Below are 14,974 nucleotides of genomic sequence, written 5' to 3' on the forward strand. Positions count from 1 at the left end.
GCTCTTTGGCTCAGTCGCCTACCCGCTCTCTGGCTCACTCGCCTACCCGCTCTTTGGCTCACTCGCCTACCCGCTCTTTGTCTCACTCGCCTACCCGCTCTTTGTCTCACTCGCCTACCCGCTCTCTCGCTCACTCGCCCACCCGCTCTCTCGCTCACTCGCCCACCCGCTCTTTGGCTCAGTCGCCTACCCGCTCTTTGGCTCAGTCGCCTACCCGCTCTTTGGCTCACTCGCCTACCCGCTCATTGGCTCACTCGCCTACCCGCTCTTTGGCTCACTCGCCTACCCGCTCTTTGGCTCACTCGCCTACCCGCTCTTTGGCTCACTCGCCTACCCGCTCACCCGCCTACCCGCTCTTTTGTTCAGTCGCCTACCCGCTCTCTCGCTCACTCGCCTACCCGCTCTTTGGCTCACTCGCCTACCCGCTCTTTGGCTCACTCGCCTTCCCGCTCATTGGCTCACTCGCCTACCCGCTCTTTGGCTCACTCGCCTGCCCTCTCATTGGCTCACTCGCCTGCCCGCTCATTGGCTCACTCGCCTACCCGCTCTTTGGCTCACTCGCCTACCCGCTCTTTGTCTCACTCGCCTACCCGCTCTTTGGCTCACTCGCCTACCAGCTCTTTGGCTCACTCGCCTACCCGCTCTTTGGCTCACTCGCCTACCCGCTCTTTGGCTCACTCGCCTACCCGCTCTTTGGCTCACTCGCCTACCCGCTCTTTGGCTCACTCGCCTACCCGCTCTTTGGCTCACTCGCCTACCCGCTCTTTGGCTCACTCGCCTACCCGCTCTCTCGCTCACTCGCCTACCCGCTCTTTGGCTCACTCGCCTACCCGCTCTTTGTCTCACTCGCCTACCCGCTCTTTTGTTCAGTAGCCTACCCGCTCACTCGCCTACCCGCTGTCTCGCTCACTCGCCTACCCGCTCTCTCGCCTACCCGCTCTCTCGCCTACCTGCTCTCTCGCCTACCTGCTCTCTCGCCTACCTGCTCTCCCGCTCACTCGCCTACCCGCTCTTTGGCTCACTCGCCTACCCGCTCTTTCGCTCGGTCGCCTACGCGCTCTTTCGCTCGGTCTTTTACGCGCTCTTTCGCTCGGTCTCTTACGCGCTCTTTCGCTCGGTCTCTTACGCGCTCTATCGCTCGGTCTCTTACACGCTCTTTCGCTCGGTCTCTTACCCGCTCTTTCGCTCGGTCTCTTACGCGCTCTTTCGCTCGGTCTCTTACGCGCTCTTTCTCTCTGACTCTTACGCGCTCTTTCGCTCGGTCTCTTACGCGCTCTTTCGCTCGGTCTCTTACGCGCTCTTTCGCTCGGTCTCTTACGCGCTCTTTCGCTCGGTCTCTTACGCGCTCTTTCGCTCGGTCTCTTACGTGCTCTTTCGCTCGGTCTCTTACGCGCTCTTTCGCTCGGTCTCTTACGCGCTCTTTCGCTCGGTCTCTTACACGCTCTTTCTCTCGGTCTCTTACGCGCTCTTTCGCTCGGTCTCTTACGCGCTCTTTCGCTCGGTCTCCTACGCGCTCTTTCGCTCAGTCGCCTACCCGATCTTCCGCTCGGTCGCCTACCCGATCTTCCGCTCGGTCGCCTACCCAATCTTTCGCTCAGTCGCCTACCCGCTCTTTGTCTCACTCGCCTACCCGCCCTTTGGCTCACTCGCCTAACCGCTCTGTGGCTCACTCGCCTACCCGCTCTGTGGCTCACTCGCCTACCCGCTCTGTGGCTCACTCGCCTACCCGCTCTTTGGCTCACTCGCCTACCCGCTCTTTGGCTCAGTCGCCTACCCGCTCTTTGGCTCAGTCGCCTACCCGTTCTTTGGCTGTCGCCTACCCGCTCTTTCGCTCGGTCTCTTACACGCTCTTTCGCTCGGCCGTCTCTTACGCGCTCTTTCGCTCGGCCGACTCTTACACGCTCTTTCGCTCGGTCTCTTACACGCTCTTTCTCTCGGTCTCTTACGCGCTCTTTCGCTCGGTCTCTTACCCGCTCTTTCGCTCGGCCGACTCTTACGCGCTCTTTCGCTCGGCCGACTCTTACGCGCTCTTTCGCTCGACCGACTCTTACGCGCTCTTTCTCTCGGTCTCTTACGCGCTCTTTCTCTCGGTCTCTTACCCGCTCTTTCGCTCGGTCTCTTACCCGCTCTTTCGCTCGGTCTCCTACGCGCTCTTTCGCTCGGTCTCACGCGCTCTTTCGCTCGGTCTTCTACGCGCTCTTTCGCTCGGTCGCCTACCCGCTCTTTCGCTCGGTCGCCTACCCGCTCTGTGGCTCGGTCGCCTACCCGCTCATTGGCTCACTCGCCTACCCGCTCATTGGCTCACTCGCCTACCCGCTCTGTGGCTCACTCGCCTACCCGCTCTTTGGCTCACTCGCCTACCCGCTCTGTGGCTCACTCGCCTACCCGCTCTGTGGCTCAGTCGCCTACCCGCTCTTTGGCTCAGTCGCCTACCCGCTCTTTGGCTGTCGCCTACCCGCTCTTTGGATGTCGCCTACCCGCTCTTTGGATGTCGCCTACCCGCTCTTTGGATGTCGCCTACCCGCTCTTTGGATGTCGCCTACGCGCTCTTTCGCTCGGTCTCTTACGCGCTCTTTCGCTCGGTCTCTTACACGCTCTTTCGGTCGGTCTCTTACACGCTCTTTCGCTCGGTCTCTTACGCGCTCTTTCGCTCGGTCTCTTACACGCTCTTTCGCTCGGTCTCTTACCCGCTCTTTCGCTCGGTCTCTCACCCGCTCTTTCGCTTGGTCTCCTACGCGCTCTTTCGCTCGGTCTCTTACGCGCTCTATCGCTCGGTCTTCTACGCGCTCTTTCGCTCGGTCGCCTACCCGCTCTGTGGCTCGGTCGCCTACCCGCTCATTGGCTCACTCGCCTACCCGCTCTGTGGCTCACTCGCCTACCCGCTCTTTGGCTCACTCGCCTACCCGCTCTTTTGCTCAGTCGCCTACCCGCTCTTTTGCTCAGTCGCCTACCCGCTCTTTGGATGTCGCCTACCCGCTCTTTCGCTCGGTCGCCTACGCGCTCTTTCGCTCGGTCGCCTACGCGCTCTTTCGCTCGGTCTCTTAGACGCTCTTCCGCTCGGTCTCTTACGCGCTCTTTCGCTCGGTCTCTTACGCGCTCTTTCGCTCGGTCTCTTACACGCTCTTTCTCTCGGTCTCTTACGCGCTCTTTCTCTCGGTCTCTTATGCGCTCTTTCTCTCGGTCTCTTACGCGCTCTTTCTCTCGGTCTCTTACCCGCTCTTTCGCTCGGTCTCTTAGGCGCTCTTCCGCTCGGTCTTCTACGCGCTCTTTCGCTCGGTCGCCTACCCGCTCTTTCGCTCGGTCGCCTACCCGCTCTGTGGCTCGGTCGCCTACCCGCTCATTGGCTCACTCGCCTACCCGCTCATTGGCTCACTCGCCTACCCGCTCTGTGGCTCACTCGCCTACCCGCTCTGTGGCTCACTCGCCTACCCGCTCTGTGGCTCAGTCGCCTACCCGCTCTTTGGCTCAGTCGCCTACCCGCTCTTTGGCTGTCGCCTACCCGCTCTTTGGATGTCGCCTACCCGCTCTTTGGATGTCGCCTACCCGCTCTTTGGATGTCGCCTACTCGCTCTTTGGATGTCGCCTACGCGCTCTTTCGCTCGGTCTCTTACGCGCTCTTTCGCTCGGTCTCTTACACGCTCTTTCGGTCGGTCTCTTACACGCTCTTTCGCTCGGTCTCTTACGCGCTCTTTCGCTCGGTCTCTTACACGCTCTTTCGCTCGGTCTCTTACCCGCTCTTTCGCTCGGTCTCTCACCCGCTCTTTCGCTTGGTCTCCTACGCGCTCTTTCGCTCGGTCTCTTACGCGCTCTATCGCTCGGTCTTCTACGCGCTCTTTCGCTCGGTCGCCTACCCGCTCTGTGGCTCGGTCGCCTACCCGCTCATTGGCTCACTCGCCTACCCGCTCTGTGGCTCACTCGCCTACCCGCTCTTTGGCTCACTCGCCTACCCGCTCTTTTGCTCAGTCGCCTACCCGCTCTTTTGCTCAGTCGCCTACCCGCTCTTTGGATGTCGCCTACCCGCTCTTTCGCTCGGTCGCCTACGCGCTCTTTCGCTCGGTCGCCTACGCGCTCTTTCGCTCGGTCTCTTAGGCGCTCTTCCGCTCGGTCTCTTACGCGCTCTTTCGCTCGGTCTCTTACGCGCTCTTTCGCTCGGTCTCTTACACGCTCTTTCTCTCGGTCTCTTACGCGCTCTTTCTCTCGGTCTCTTATGCGCTCTTTCTCTCGGTCTCTTACGCGCTCTTTCTCTCGGTCTCTTACCCGCTCTTTCGCTCGGTCTCTTAGGCGCTCTTCCGCTCGGTCTCTTACGCGCTCTTTCTCTCGGTCTCTTACGCGCTCTTTCTCTCGGTCTCTTACGCGCTCTTTCTCTCGGTCTCTTACCCGCTCTTTCGCTCGGTCTCTTAGGCGCTCTTCCGCTCGGTCTCTTACGCGCTCTTTCTCTCGGTCTCTTACGCGCTCTTTCTCTCGGTCTCTTACGCGCTCTTTCTCTCGGTCTCTTACCCGCTCTTTCGCTCGGTCTCTTACCCGCTCTTTCGCTCGGTCTCCTACGCGCTCTTTCGCTCTGTCGCCTACCCGCTCTTTCGCACGGTCGCCTACCCGCTCTTCCGCTCGGTCGCCTACCCGCTCTGTGGCTCACTCGCCTACCCGCTCTTTGGCTCACTCGCCTACCCGCTCTGTGGCTCACTCGCCTACCCGCTCTGTGGCTCACTCGCCTACCCGCTTTTTGGCTCAGTCGCCTACCCGCTCTTTGGCTGTCGCCTACCCGCTCTTCCGCTCGGTCGCCTACCCGCTCTTCCGCTCACTCGCCTACCCACTCTTTGGCTCACTCGCCTACCCGCTCTGTGGCTCACTCCCCTACCCGCTCTTTGGCTCAGTCGCCTACCCGCTCTTTGGCTGTCGCCTACCCACTCTTTGGCTGTCGCCTACCCACTCTTTCGTTCGGTCGCCTACGCGCTCTTTCGCTCGGTCTCTTACGCGCTCTTTCTCTCGGTCTCTTACACGCTCTTTCGCTCGGTCTCTTAGGCGCTCTTTCGCTCGGTCTCTTACACGCTCTTTCGCTCGGCCGTCTCTTACGCGCTCTTTCGCTCGGCCGTCTCTTACACGCTCTTTCGCTCGGCCGTCTCTTACACGCTCTTTCGCTCGGTCTCTTACACGCTCTTTCGCTCAGTCGCCTACCCGCTCTTTGGCTGTCGCCTACCCACTCTTTGGCTGTCGCCTACCCGCTCTTTCGCTCGGTCGCCTACGCGCTCTTTCGCTCGGTCTCTTACGCGCTCTTTCTCTCGGTCTCTTACGCGCTCTTTCGCTCGGTCTCTTACGCGCTCTTTCGCTCGGTCTCTTACGCGCTCTTTCTCCTGGTCTCTTACGCGCTCTTTCGCTCGGTCTCTTACGCGCTCTTTCGCTCGGTCTCTTACGCGCTCTTTCGCTCGGTCTCTTACGCGCTCTTTCGCTCGGTCTCTTACGCGCTCTTTCGCTCGGTCTCTTACGCGCTCTTTCTCTCGGTCTCTTACGCGCTCTTTCGCTCGGTCTCTTACGCGCTCTTTCGCTCGGTCTCTTACGCGCTCTTTCGCTCGGTCTCTTACGCGCTCTTTCGCTCGGTCTCTTACGCGCTCTTTCGCTCGGTCTCTTACGCGCTCTTTCGCTCGGTCTCTTACGCGCTCTTTCGCTCGGTCTCTTACGCGCTCTTTCGCTCAGTCGCCTACCCGCTCTTTGGCTGTCGCCTACCCACTCTTTGGCTGTCGCCTACCCGCTCTTTCGCTCGGTCGCCTACGCGCTCTTTCGCTCGGTCTCTTACGCGCTCTTTCGCTCGGTCTCTTACGCGCTCTTTCGCTCGGTCTCTTACGCGCTCTTTCTCTCGGTCTCTTACGCGCTCTTTCGCTCGGTCTCTTACGCGCTCTTTCGCTCGGCCGACTCTTACGCGCTCTTTCGCTCGGCCGACTCTTACGCGCTCTTTCGCTCGGTCTCTTACGCGCTCTTTCGCTCGGTCTCATACGCGCTCTTTCGCTCGGTCGCCTACCCGCTCTTTCGCTCGGTCGCCTACCCGCTCTTCCGCTCGGTCGCCTACCCGCTCTTTCGCTCAGTCGCCTACCCGCTCTTTCGCTCAGTCGCCTACCCGCTCTTTCCCTCAGTCGCCTACCCGCTCTTTCCCTCAGTCGCCTACCCGCTCTTTCGCTCAGTCGCCTACCCGCTCTTTCGCTCAGTCGCCTACCCGCTCTTTCGCTCAGTCGCCTACCCGCTCTTTCGCTCAGTCGCCTACCCGCTCTTTCGCTCAGTCGCCTACCCGCTCTTTGGCTCAGTCGCCTACCCGCTCTTTGGCTCACCCGCCTACCCGCTCTTTGTCTCACCCGCCTACCCGCTCTTTGTCTCACCCGCCTACCCGCTCTTTCGCTCGGTCGCCTACCCGCTCTTTGGCGCACTTGCCTACCCGCTCTTTGGCTCACTCGCCAATCAACTCGTTGGACCACTCACCAACCCAATCGTTTGCTCGCTCGGCAACGCACTCGCTCTGTCGCCTGCCCACTCTTGTGCCGATTCTGCACTCGCCTTCCCGCACGTTCGCTCACGTACCTATTTTCTTACTCACTTGGACACTCGCTGTCGTGCTTAACCCTTCGCTTACACTGCTACTCACTTTTATTCCCTTTGCTGAATGCAATTTGAGAGAGAGCATAAAACTACGACTTGAATTCAATTCTTTATTTTTCCATAAATAATGGATCCTGTGTATCACTGAAGGCAGTAGATCGCAGCAAATGAAAAGGAGGATGGCGCGACCGCATGTTTGTGAACCGCCAACGGCACCAACTCATCTGCGCCACCTATCGGATTATATAATATTTGTGAGAACGGGTAAGCGCAGAATTAACACGGCATGTTATCGCCGCTTCTGTGGCGCAGTGGATCAGAGCGCTGCTTGAGAACGCTTAAGATAGGTTGAATCCCATTTTTACTTGGACACTTTTCGTCGTTTCTTTTTTCTCAGCATTTACGCCACGCAAACCATTTGTCATTTCCGCGAGGGTGTGTTGCCTTTTAGGTCGCATTCAGAGATGGGAGCGAAAATCACTGTTTAATTAAGCCACGCAATACAAGCCAATTTCGCTCGTCTCTTTCCATATTTGAGCAAGCAATTACCGCGGCCCGCAAATAATTTACTATTTCCCATCGCGGTGTGTGTTACCTTATAAAGAGGTTGCATTATGATGGCCTCTGGATCAAAAATCGCCGCTTAAAAAGCTTTCAGACCAGTCAGGAGACAAGACCTGGAGTTGGTGTGCCGTATCGTTGACGGAATGGCAATACGCGGCGCGACCATCTAAGGAAGAGCGGAAACCACCTCTCCGGACCACACACGAAAGCGGGTCATCCGCGGCTGTGTATTCCTGCACCGCCGACGAACGTGACGGGACGCAGGCGCGTGCGTGCTGCTTGCTAGATTACCGTTGTTGTCCTCGTCCGGTTTTCGACCCCCTGGCCGATTATCGAGCACTGTGCAATCACGGCGAAAACAGGAGGGAAAGAACTGCACATGGGCGAATGCGCCGCTTTTCGGTACAACGGGAGAACACCTGTTTTGCCAATATTACCCGCACGGCCATTCCTCGGTTGCCTATGTCTAGTGTTGTGTGTTTTATTGATCGTGTTTGGTCCTTGGTTCCGCATGATATCAAGTTCGGCCTAGTAAACTTTCCGGTTCCGCCGAAAAAAAAATAAAGTAGGCTCGACATATATCCCTTGCGGCGCGGAAGGCGCCATGAGACGGACGTCCCAAACGGCCCGTGCAATGGCTTGAAGAATGTATACGAGCCTTGACTGTCTGTCCTGGATGGATCGGCGGCTCCGAAATGGCGACCTGGTTCTTTCTTGAGCACGAAATTTTTTATTAGATTGTCACATTGCTCCCCCCCCCCCCCTTTTTTCGGAAACGGCTAAGAAAACAGGCGCGTCGCGCGTAGAAACATTTCCGTGCAAATAAAAAGCCTTTCCAAGAGTTGGCCATGAAGCGGCCCAAGCCACGCTCTTTGTCCCTGTGAAAGCCATGCGTACGCTTGACGGCTAAAAAAGATGAGCATAAAATATTTTTCTAACGGTCATAAGAAGTTATACGGTGGGAGCGGCGTAGAGGCCGGCTCTCAACAAACTTTGTCTGGAGCGGACTCCCCAGCGCCCGTGGACCGCCCGCGGAGTGCAACAGCGCTCATATGCTGCTCTTAACGCTTTCGCAGGGATCGCTGGCCGAGTCCCTGGGCGCGGTCCGCACCGTGCTTCAGGCCACACGGCTGGCGCTGGAAGTGGTCAACGCGACTGGCTCGCCGCCCGACGATGCCGAGCCACACTGCGCGCTGGCACTGGCCAGGGCATTGGGCTGCGGGGCCTGCACCGCTCCGCTGCCGCACGCCGCTGCGGGACACGGTGAGCGACGGCCGACGACGCTGCTCGTTCATCCTCCTCATTAGGGAGTTTTAGAATAGGGGGACAATTAAGGGAATAGTGGGGCACCTAGTGAGCATGCGCGGAACAATAACTCCCCTCCGGTCATTGTCCTGCGCATGCGCACTGGCTCCCCGCTATTCCTCTGTCCCCCCATCGATAGGGTCCCCCCATTCTAAAACTCCCTACTATCCCGGGGACATAGGCGCTTCCATGTCCCAGGATAGCCGTTTCTTTTCGGCGCACCGGGAAGCGGGACGCCTATAGTGGGCGCGACCCGCATGGTGCTTGCGTTAAAAGCGCCGCAGTGTATTTTTAAAGACAGTTTTTTTGGTAAGAGAGAACAGTCATTCTTACTTATGTTTTACCGCAGAATGTTGCCTCATGTCGTTTCATGCGACTTACGCCGACAAATTAGAACTCCGCCCACCTAATTCTTCTGGAACAAGACAAAATATCTCTTGACCAGCCTCACTCTCTTAAGCACTGGTCAGTTGACCTTCCGTTTGGGGTCAAATTTTTGCAAGTTATGCAATACGTCAGCCATGTGAGCTTTTCACGATGGGCTTCCATGCTTGTCCTTCCATTCTCTTTAGGATGTCACATGGAGTGCAAGCAGCGCTTTGCTTGCACAAGGCAGATGCAGCTGGTGAATCATGATGAAAACTGTTGTGTATCATGTTGTGCTCTGGCGCAGACATTAAGGGGCGGCGACGCACCCTTTTATTCGAATTAAGTGCTTGCGCGCACTTCCCGTTTGTGAGTCAGCTCCCACGTGCGCTTGCGCAAGTGTTTTCCTTTTTTATTTTTATTTTGGGCCCGTCTGCGCCGGCTGTCTCGAATCACCACAAGCTGCACGAAGTGTTATGGCTGGGGAGGTCAAGGCAATCCGTCTCCTTAATGCAGCAGTCGCGTCCCCTCCATTTGACTAAGACAGCCACGTATAGGATGGTATATAGAGCTTGGCCTGTGCCTAGTGATTCGCCAGAGCTGGCAGATCAGTTGCAAGACACCGAAGTTTGTATTTTGATGTTTGCAGGGTGACTAGAATCACATAGGTGCTCAAAATTTAGCGGAGCACTTTCCTGTGGTACAAATCGGGGAGCTATGGAAGGCGAATGGCCGCCTGTTTCGGCAATTTTCGCAGTGCTATCCTCTGTTAGTCTGACACAACTCAAGAACGAAGCGGCGAAGTGTCGTCGACTTGTTGCCAAGAGCTCGCGGTCAACTTCCTCGGTTGCTACGGCTGATAAATGGTGCAAGGCAGGTTAGCCACCGAATATGTGATGACATTTTTCTCTTGAGGGAAAAGTGTACAACAGCCGTATCTTACCGGTACTCACCTACGGGGCAGAAATGTGGAGGCTAACGAAAAAGGCTCAGCTTAAGTTAAGGGCAACACAACGGGCCATAGAAAGAAAAGTGATATAGGTGTAATGTTAAGAGACGAGAAGCGGGCAAAGTGGGGGAGGGAACTAACGCGGGTTAATGACATCCTATTTGAAATCAAGAAGAAGAAATGGGCTTGGGCAAGGTATGTAATGCGAAGGCAAGATAACCACTGGTTCTTAAGGGTAACGGAGTGGATTCCAAGAGAAGGCAAGCGTAGCAGGGGGCGCAGAAGGTTAGGTGGGCGGATGAGATTAAGAAGTTCACAGGCAGGCATAGGGTGGGCGCAGGTGGCAAAGGACAGGGTTAATTGGAGAGACGTGGGAAAGGCCTTTGCCCTGCAGTGGGTGTAGTCAGGCTGAAGATGATGATGATGACGTGATGACATTGGTTGAAGGGCCTCTTTCGAGGGGCACTCGCCCCTTCGAGTTGATCGTAACCGACTAGGTGAGCTTGCGGTGGCGCTCAAGCATATAGTGTTCGTGACATCACACCAAAGCCTACCACTTGATGCATCAACGTGATAAATCGTGGCCGATGATTGGTACCTTTTATCCTTGTACTGCAGTTGTTCTAGAACAGTTCTGTACATTCAGGACCCACCGCTGTAAACCTGCGCCGACAGGCAGCAGGAGTAAACAGGAGAGAAAGACCCGACAAGCAAATTTACCCCCTGGCCCGTTCTCGCGGTTGGCTTGCAGCGAGCAAGAAGAGTGCCTTGGCTCCGTCCTGTTCGGGCCTGTGCATCAATGCGGCCCGCGGTGGCTGCTTGGCGGCACTGGAGGACCTGGAGGCCCCCTGGGGAGACCTGGTGAGTGCGCTGCACCGGCTGCTGCCCCGGCTGGTAGGTGCCTACAGCCTGGACGAGGCCCTGTCCCTTCTGGACTCCAGGGTCTCCGAGGCTGTCATCCACGCCATGGAGAACGGACCCGAGCTGGTCAAGAGGGTGAGTACCCGTCTTTCCTCCCGCATCTATCCAACGGCCGTTGCATAGGTGGGATGACCTTGGCATTAAAAAAAGGGTAAAAATGAAAAATAATAAACTCACCGGGCGGCTACGCTTGTTGTGACGCGAGTCTAAGCGCAGTTGTTGCAATTTTGTGATACTTTTTGGAGCGAGAGGTCCACTTCTAGCATGCAAAGCTGAAGGCCAGATGGCGCTTGGATTTCACCTCCAACTGGAAGCTTGCCACTGGTGCGGCTATGACGTCATACCACGTCACTTGTCGCAGCTGTTACCGCTCGTTCCGCCGCTCTGACCACTCGCTCTCGCAGTTGTGCCACGGTAGTAACCACGTGATTAGCTCTTGCTGAATGAAGGGCAGCGCTTGCCGCCTATGCAGTATCACCGCTGCGCCGTGCTGCGCCAAAGCTAAATCGTGCCTAACCATGCTTAATCGAGATTTCGCTCCGTATGGCCTAGCTCAGTCGTGTTGAGACACAGCCAAGTTTTTTTTTGTGATTTCGAATTTGCGATATCAAGATCAAGAAACTGAGAGAGACATTGTTTACTAAGAGGTTATTTTCGCTCATGTGGCATTGTTTACTAAGAGGTTATTTTCGCACATGCAACTCATCTTCTCGCCTAGTCATTATGGCGGCGAACACAGCCTTGTGGTCCAAGACGTGGCGCGATACATGTTCGAATCAAGTTACGATTGCTGCACTAATCTGATCACTTTCCCTCTGCTGCATTCCTCTCCATTACCCCCTCGCCCTTTCTTGCTCACCCTTCTACAGGATTCCTAGAACGCTGCTCAAGCCACGAACTGGTGCTTGGCAGCTGCTATTTTAATAATTATAATAATAATGAAAAAAGAGATTACTAGCAGCCGAGCGACAATGAATTCTTGAGGTAACCAAAGTCAGAGAAGATTAAGAGCAAGTATGGTTAATATAAATGGTGTCAATATTATATGCGCAGTGTTTGAAATCGAATACAAAAGGCAGGCTTTAAATAGTGGCTACAGACATCTTGCATGTTTTGTGAACATATTTGTGGTTTTCCATTGTGCCTCATGGATTCGTGCCGCTCCCCCCCCCCCCCCCCCCCCCCCCCGTGTAATCACCTCGCACGTCGGCATTAGTATTAGTGGCACTAAAAATAAACAAATACTTGCAAACATGAAGTATGCACAAGAGCAGACAATGCTTTCCCCTTTTCAGTGAGACAGCAACAATATTGACTGTTGTTACTTTGCACCTGAGTGAACTCAAGATCCTGTTAGCTTTGCTAAGCTGATCTATTCCCTCCTCATTCACTGTCACTACCAAATTTCTTTTCCGTATTCTTCAAGTGTCTGCACTTCCTGGCTTTCGTGCACACAGGTGAAGCTGGAGTGCGGCGACCCCCGGCGGCGCTCTGGCGGAGCCAATCGGACCGAGCCCCGGGCCGAGGGACCGGCCAGTCGGAGGCCCTCGGGTGCCACCCTGCGCGGTGCCGACGCGGCCCTGCGGTCGCGCCAGCGCGAGCTCCTGCGACAGCTCAGCGCCTCGCGGACCCTATTCTCCTCCTTGGCCGGCGCCGTGTGCGACCCGGACGTCTCAAAACCACCTCCCTGCTGGAACGGCGTCCAGATTGGACGGTGTGTTAAAAGATATGCCGCCTGCATAAAAGGGCACAAGTGTTTACTGCAGGCAGCGAAGCATTGGAAGGTGTCAGGAAAAGCATCTATTTAGGGCAGGTAGTAACTGCTGACCAAGACTACGAGCGTTAAATACTTTGGAGAACAAGAATGGGTGGGGAGCATTTGGCAAGTACTCTCATATAACAGTTGCATCTTGCCAGTACTCAACTGTGGGGTGGAAACGTGGAGGCTGACTAAAAGCTTGAAAGCTATGGAAAGGAGAATGATAGATATGTTAAAGGTGCACTAAAAAGGATTCTGTGCTCGCCTTTTTACTGCAGAAACTCTATCTACACGCTGCGAGCATTCTTAAAAACTACGAATTATTGTCCTGTGCAACCGATTTTCCTATCAAATTGGATAATATATCCCGGCTCGCACCACTTTTATTTACCTGACCTCAGGGAGTAGGAGGAGTCAACCAACGCAGGGAGTGCCTTTCAGCCGGTCGCGTGGCGGCTTGTCACTCTGCCATCGGTGGAGCGGTACATAGTAATATTCGGAGTGATCTGCAAAAGCAAAAAGTTCATGCGTATCTTTATTTTGGCAGGGCTAATTCTGGAAACGCATGTTGGGAGTCTACAGAGCTTCAAATAAATTGCCTTATTGATAAACTTGGGAGGCAAACTACTTTGAATCATTGCGATGTAAATAGGCATTGTTGTAAAGGAACTATAATATGAAAAAAGAAAAAAAAATGCCTGGCGTAATGCTTATCAGAGTCATAGTTAAGCAACTAATTAACTTAGGTAGGTAGGTACTGTAAATAGTGGGAGAACACGTATAGCTGAGGCAGGCAGTTATGGGTCATACGAGAGCAATTGGCAGGCGCATAATAATGGGAGGGAGTGCGTTTGGTAGACAGCTCCGTACAGATATCCAGCAGACAGAAACATTGAATATAAATGATATATCCAGGTAGTGGTCGGCTATGGGGCCAAACCTTTTGGGCAAAAAAAATGTATAGTAGTTAGACTATGAGCAGTGCTGTTTGTAATAAAGAGGAAGCTGATAAGTATAGTGTTAACAGACAAAAAGAGCAGCATGGATTAGAAAATAAGCATGGGGAGGGTGATGTGCTAGCTGAAACTGAGGGGAAGGACTGGAGCTTGGGCAGGCTGTAATGCACTATTCTGTTGTCTGTCGTACCAGTTAACAAACAGTTGCCAATATATGAGTAGCACTGTGCTTATGAGGAGAAATTATGACTGCTGAAACTAGTAGGTAGGCAGGCATAGTGGTATGATTACAGAATACACAGAGATAGATTGGATGCAGTTGGTGCAGGACAGTGATGGTGAGTGAACATTTCTAGGAGAGGTCTTTCTACTGAGCTGCCTTCACCCTTATTGGTGTTATGTAATCGCCTGCAGATGATTGCTTTGCACATTTTGTGTTTGTTCTCCCTCGGCCTGTTTTTGCAAGCCAGTCTTGCAATAGCGTTGTGTGCATGTCAATATTAAGTGTGTTTGTGGGTCGCTGGTCTGTGCAGCTATGTCAAGTCAGTGGTTGCACCAGGCATTGCTGCTCAGAAGGAGAACCCTGAAGCCAGGCACAAGGTGTCAGCATGGGACTCCCAAGTGGACGAGCACGCTCACCGCTTGAAGGAAATGACAACAGTAAGCAATATACCGTGTTCACTCGCGTAATTTGTGCACTTTTTCTCTAAAATTAAAGCGTCAGAAAGGGGGTGCACAAATTACATGGAGATTTCACAAACACGTCCTAAAAAAGTGCACAAATGTATATGGTATATTACCACATATAAATCGACCCTGCAACTCGCACCCCTCATTGTCAAAAAAAAAAAAAGTTGACTTCAACTATAGGAGTATAAGTCCACGCATAATCCCTCCCCCCGCCTGCTTGGCCCCGACCCACAGTATGTAGTTCCCCGTGCGGCATGAGGGCGCATGCACAGCTCAGAGTAATTAACATTGAACGATAGATAAAACAGTGCCCTCGCATGTAGTCCGGCTGAGCAGCAGAAAAGCGAACGGTTGGATTCGGATTCTGGCGTGATGCACAAGACACACATTCCAGAGGCTACTAGAAGTTTACTCTTGCAGCCATTCATACAGGAAAGTGACTGCCAACACGAATGAGCTGGATAGGCAGCGCGCAATTTACTTGTCTTTACTGAAATCAATTTACAAACAAATTACCGACTTTTTTTTACACCACTCACTTTGCGCAGCCGCATGGGGTGATGTGGACATGCCGATCTTCCCAGCCTGCCCTGTGCGCACCCGCATGCATGCATGTTGGCGTGCTTGCTTTCTTTTTCTATAATCTGTATAAATTCTGTAAAAGGTTTTTTTAAATAAATTTTGGTAATAAACTGGGGACACAAATTATGCTTGGGCACAAATTGCGCGAGCAAATACGATCTGTTTTGTGGATGTCCCACAGCATGTCCTTGGCAGTTGTGGCTTGGTTGCAGATCTCACCTCTGCTGTGCATCATGTGTCTGCCCCTGAATTTCAGACCCATCACCAGAGTATTCCTGCACAGGTTGCGTCGCAGGTGGGAAG

The 14,974-nt window shown here is 54.4% G+C and overlaps 1 protein-coding gene across 1 annotated transcript in view; it reads left to right on the plus strand.

The window, feature by feature from the left end:
- Positions 1-14,974, plus strand: part of dally (division abnormally delayed protein) — a 116,012-nt gene that overhangs the window by 88,219 nt on the left and 12,819 nt on the right. Inside the window, exons 4-7 of the mRNA XM_077657483.1 lie at positions 8,220-8,406; positions 10,515-10,759; positions 12,142-12,398; positions 13,933-14,059. Of these exons, the coding sequence (XP_077513609.1) occupies positions 8,220-8,406; positions 10,515-10,759; positions 12,142-12,398; positions 13,933-14,059 (816 nt within the window). The remainder of the gene's footprint in view (positions 1-8,219; positions 8,407-10,514; positions 10,760-12,141; positions 12,399-13,932; positions 14,060-14,974) is intronic.

Source organism: Amblyomma americanum, chromosome 3 (assembly GCF_052857255.1).
Source record: "Amblyomma americanum isolate KBUSLIRL-KWMA chromosome 3, ASM5285725v1, whole genome shotgun sequence".
Taxonomy (NCBI): Eukaryota; Metazoa; Arthropoda; class Arachnida; order Ixodida; family Ixodidae; genus Amblyomma; species Amblyomma americanum.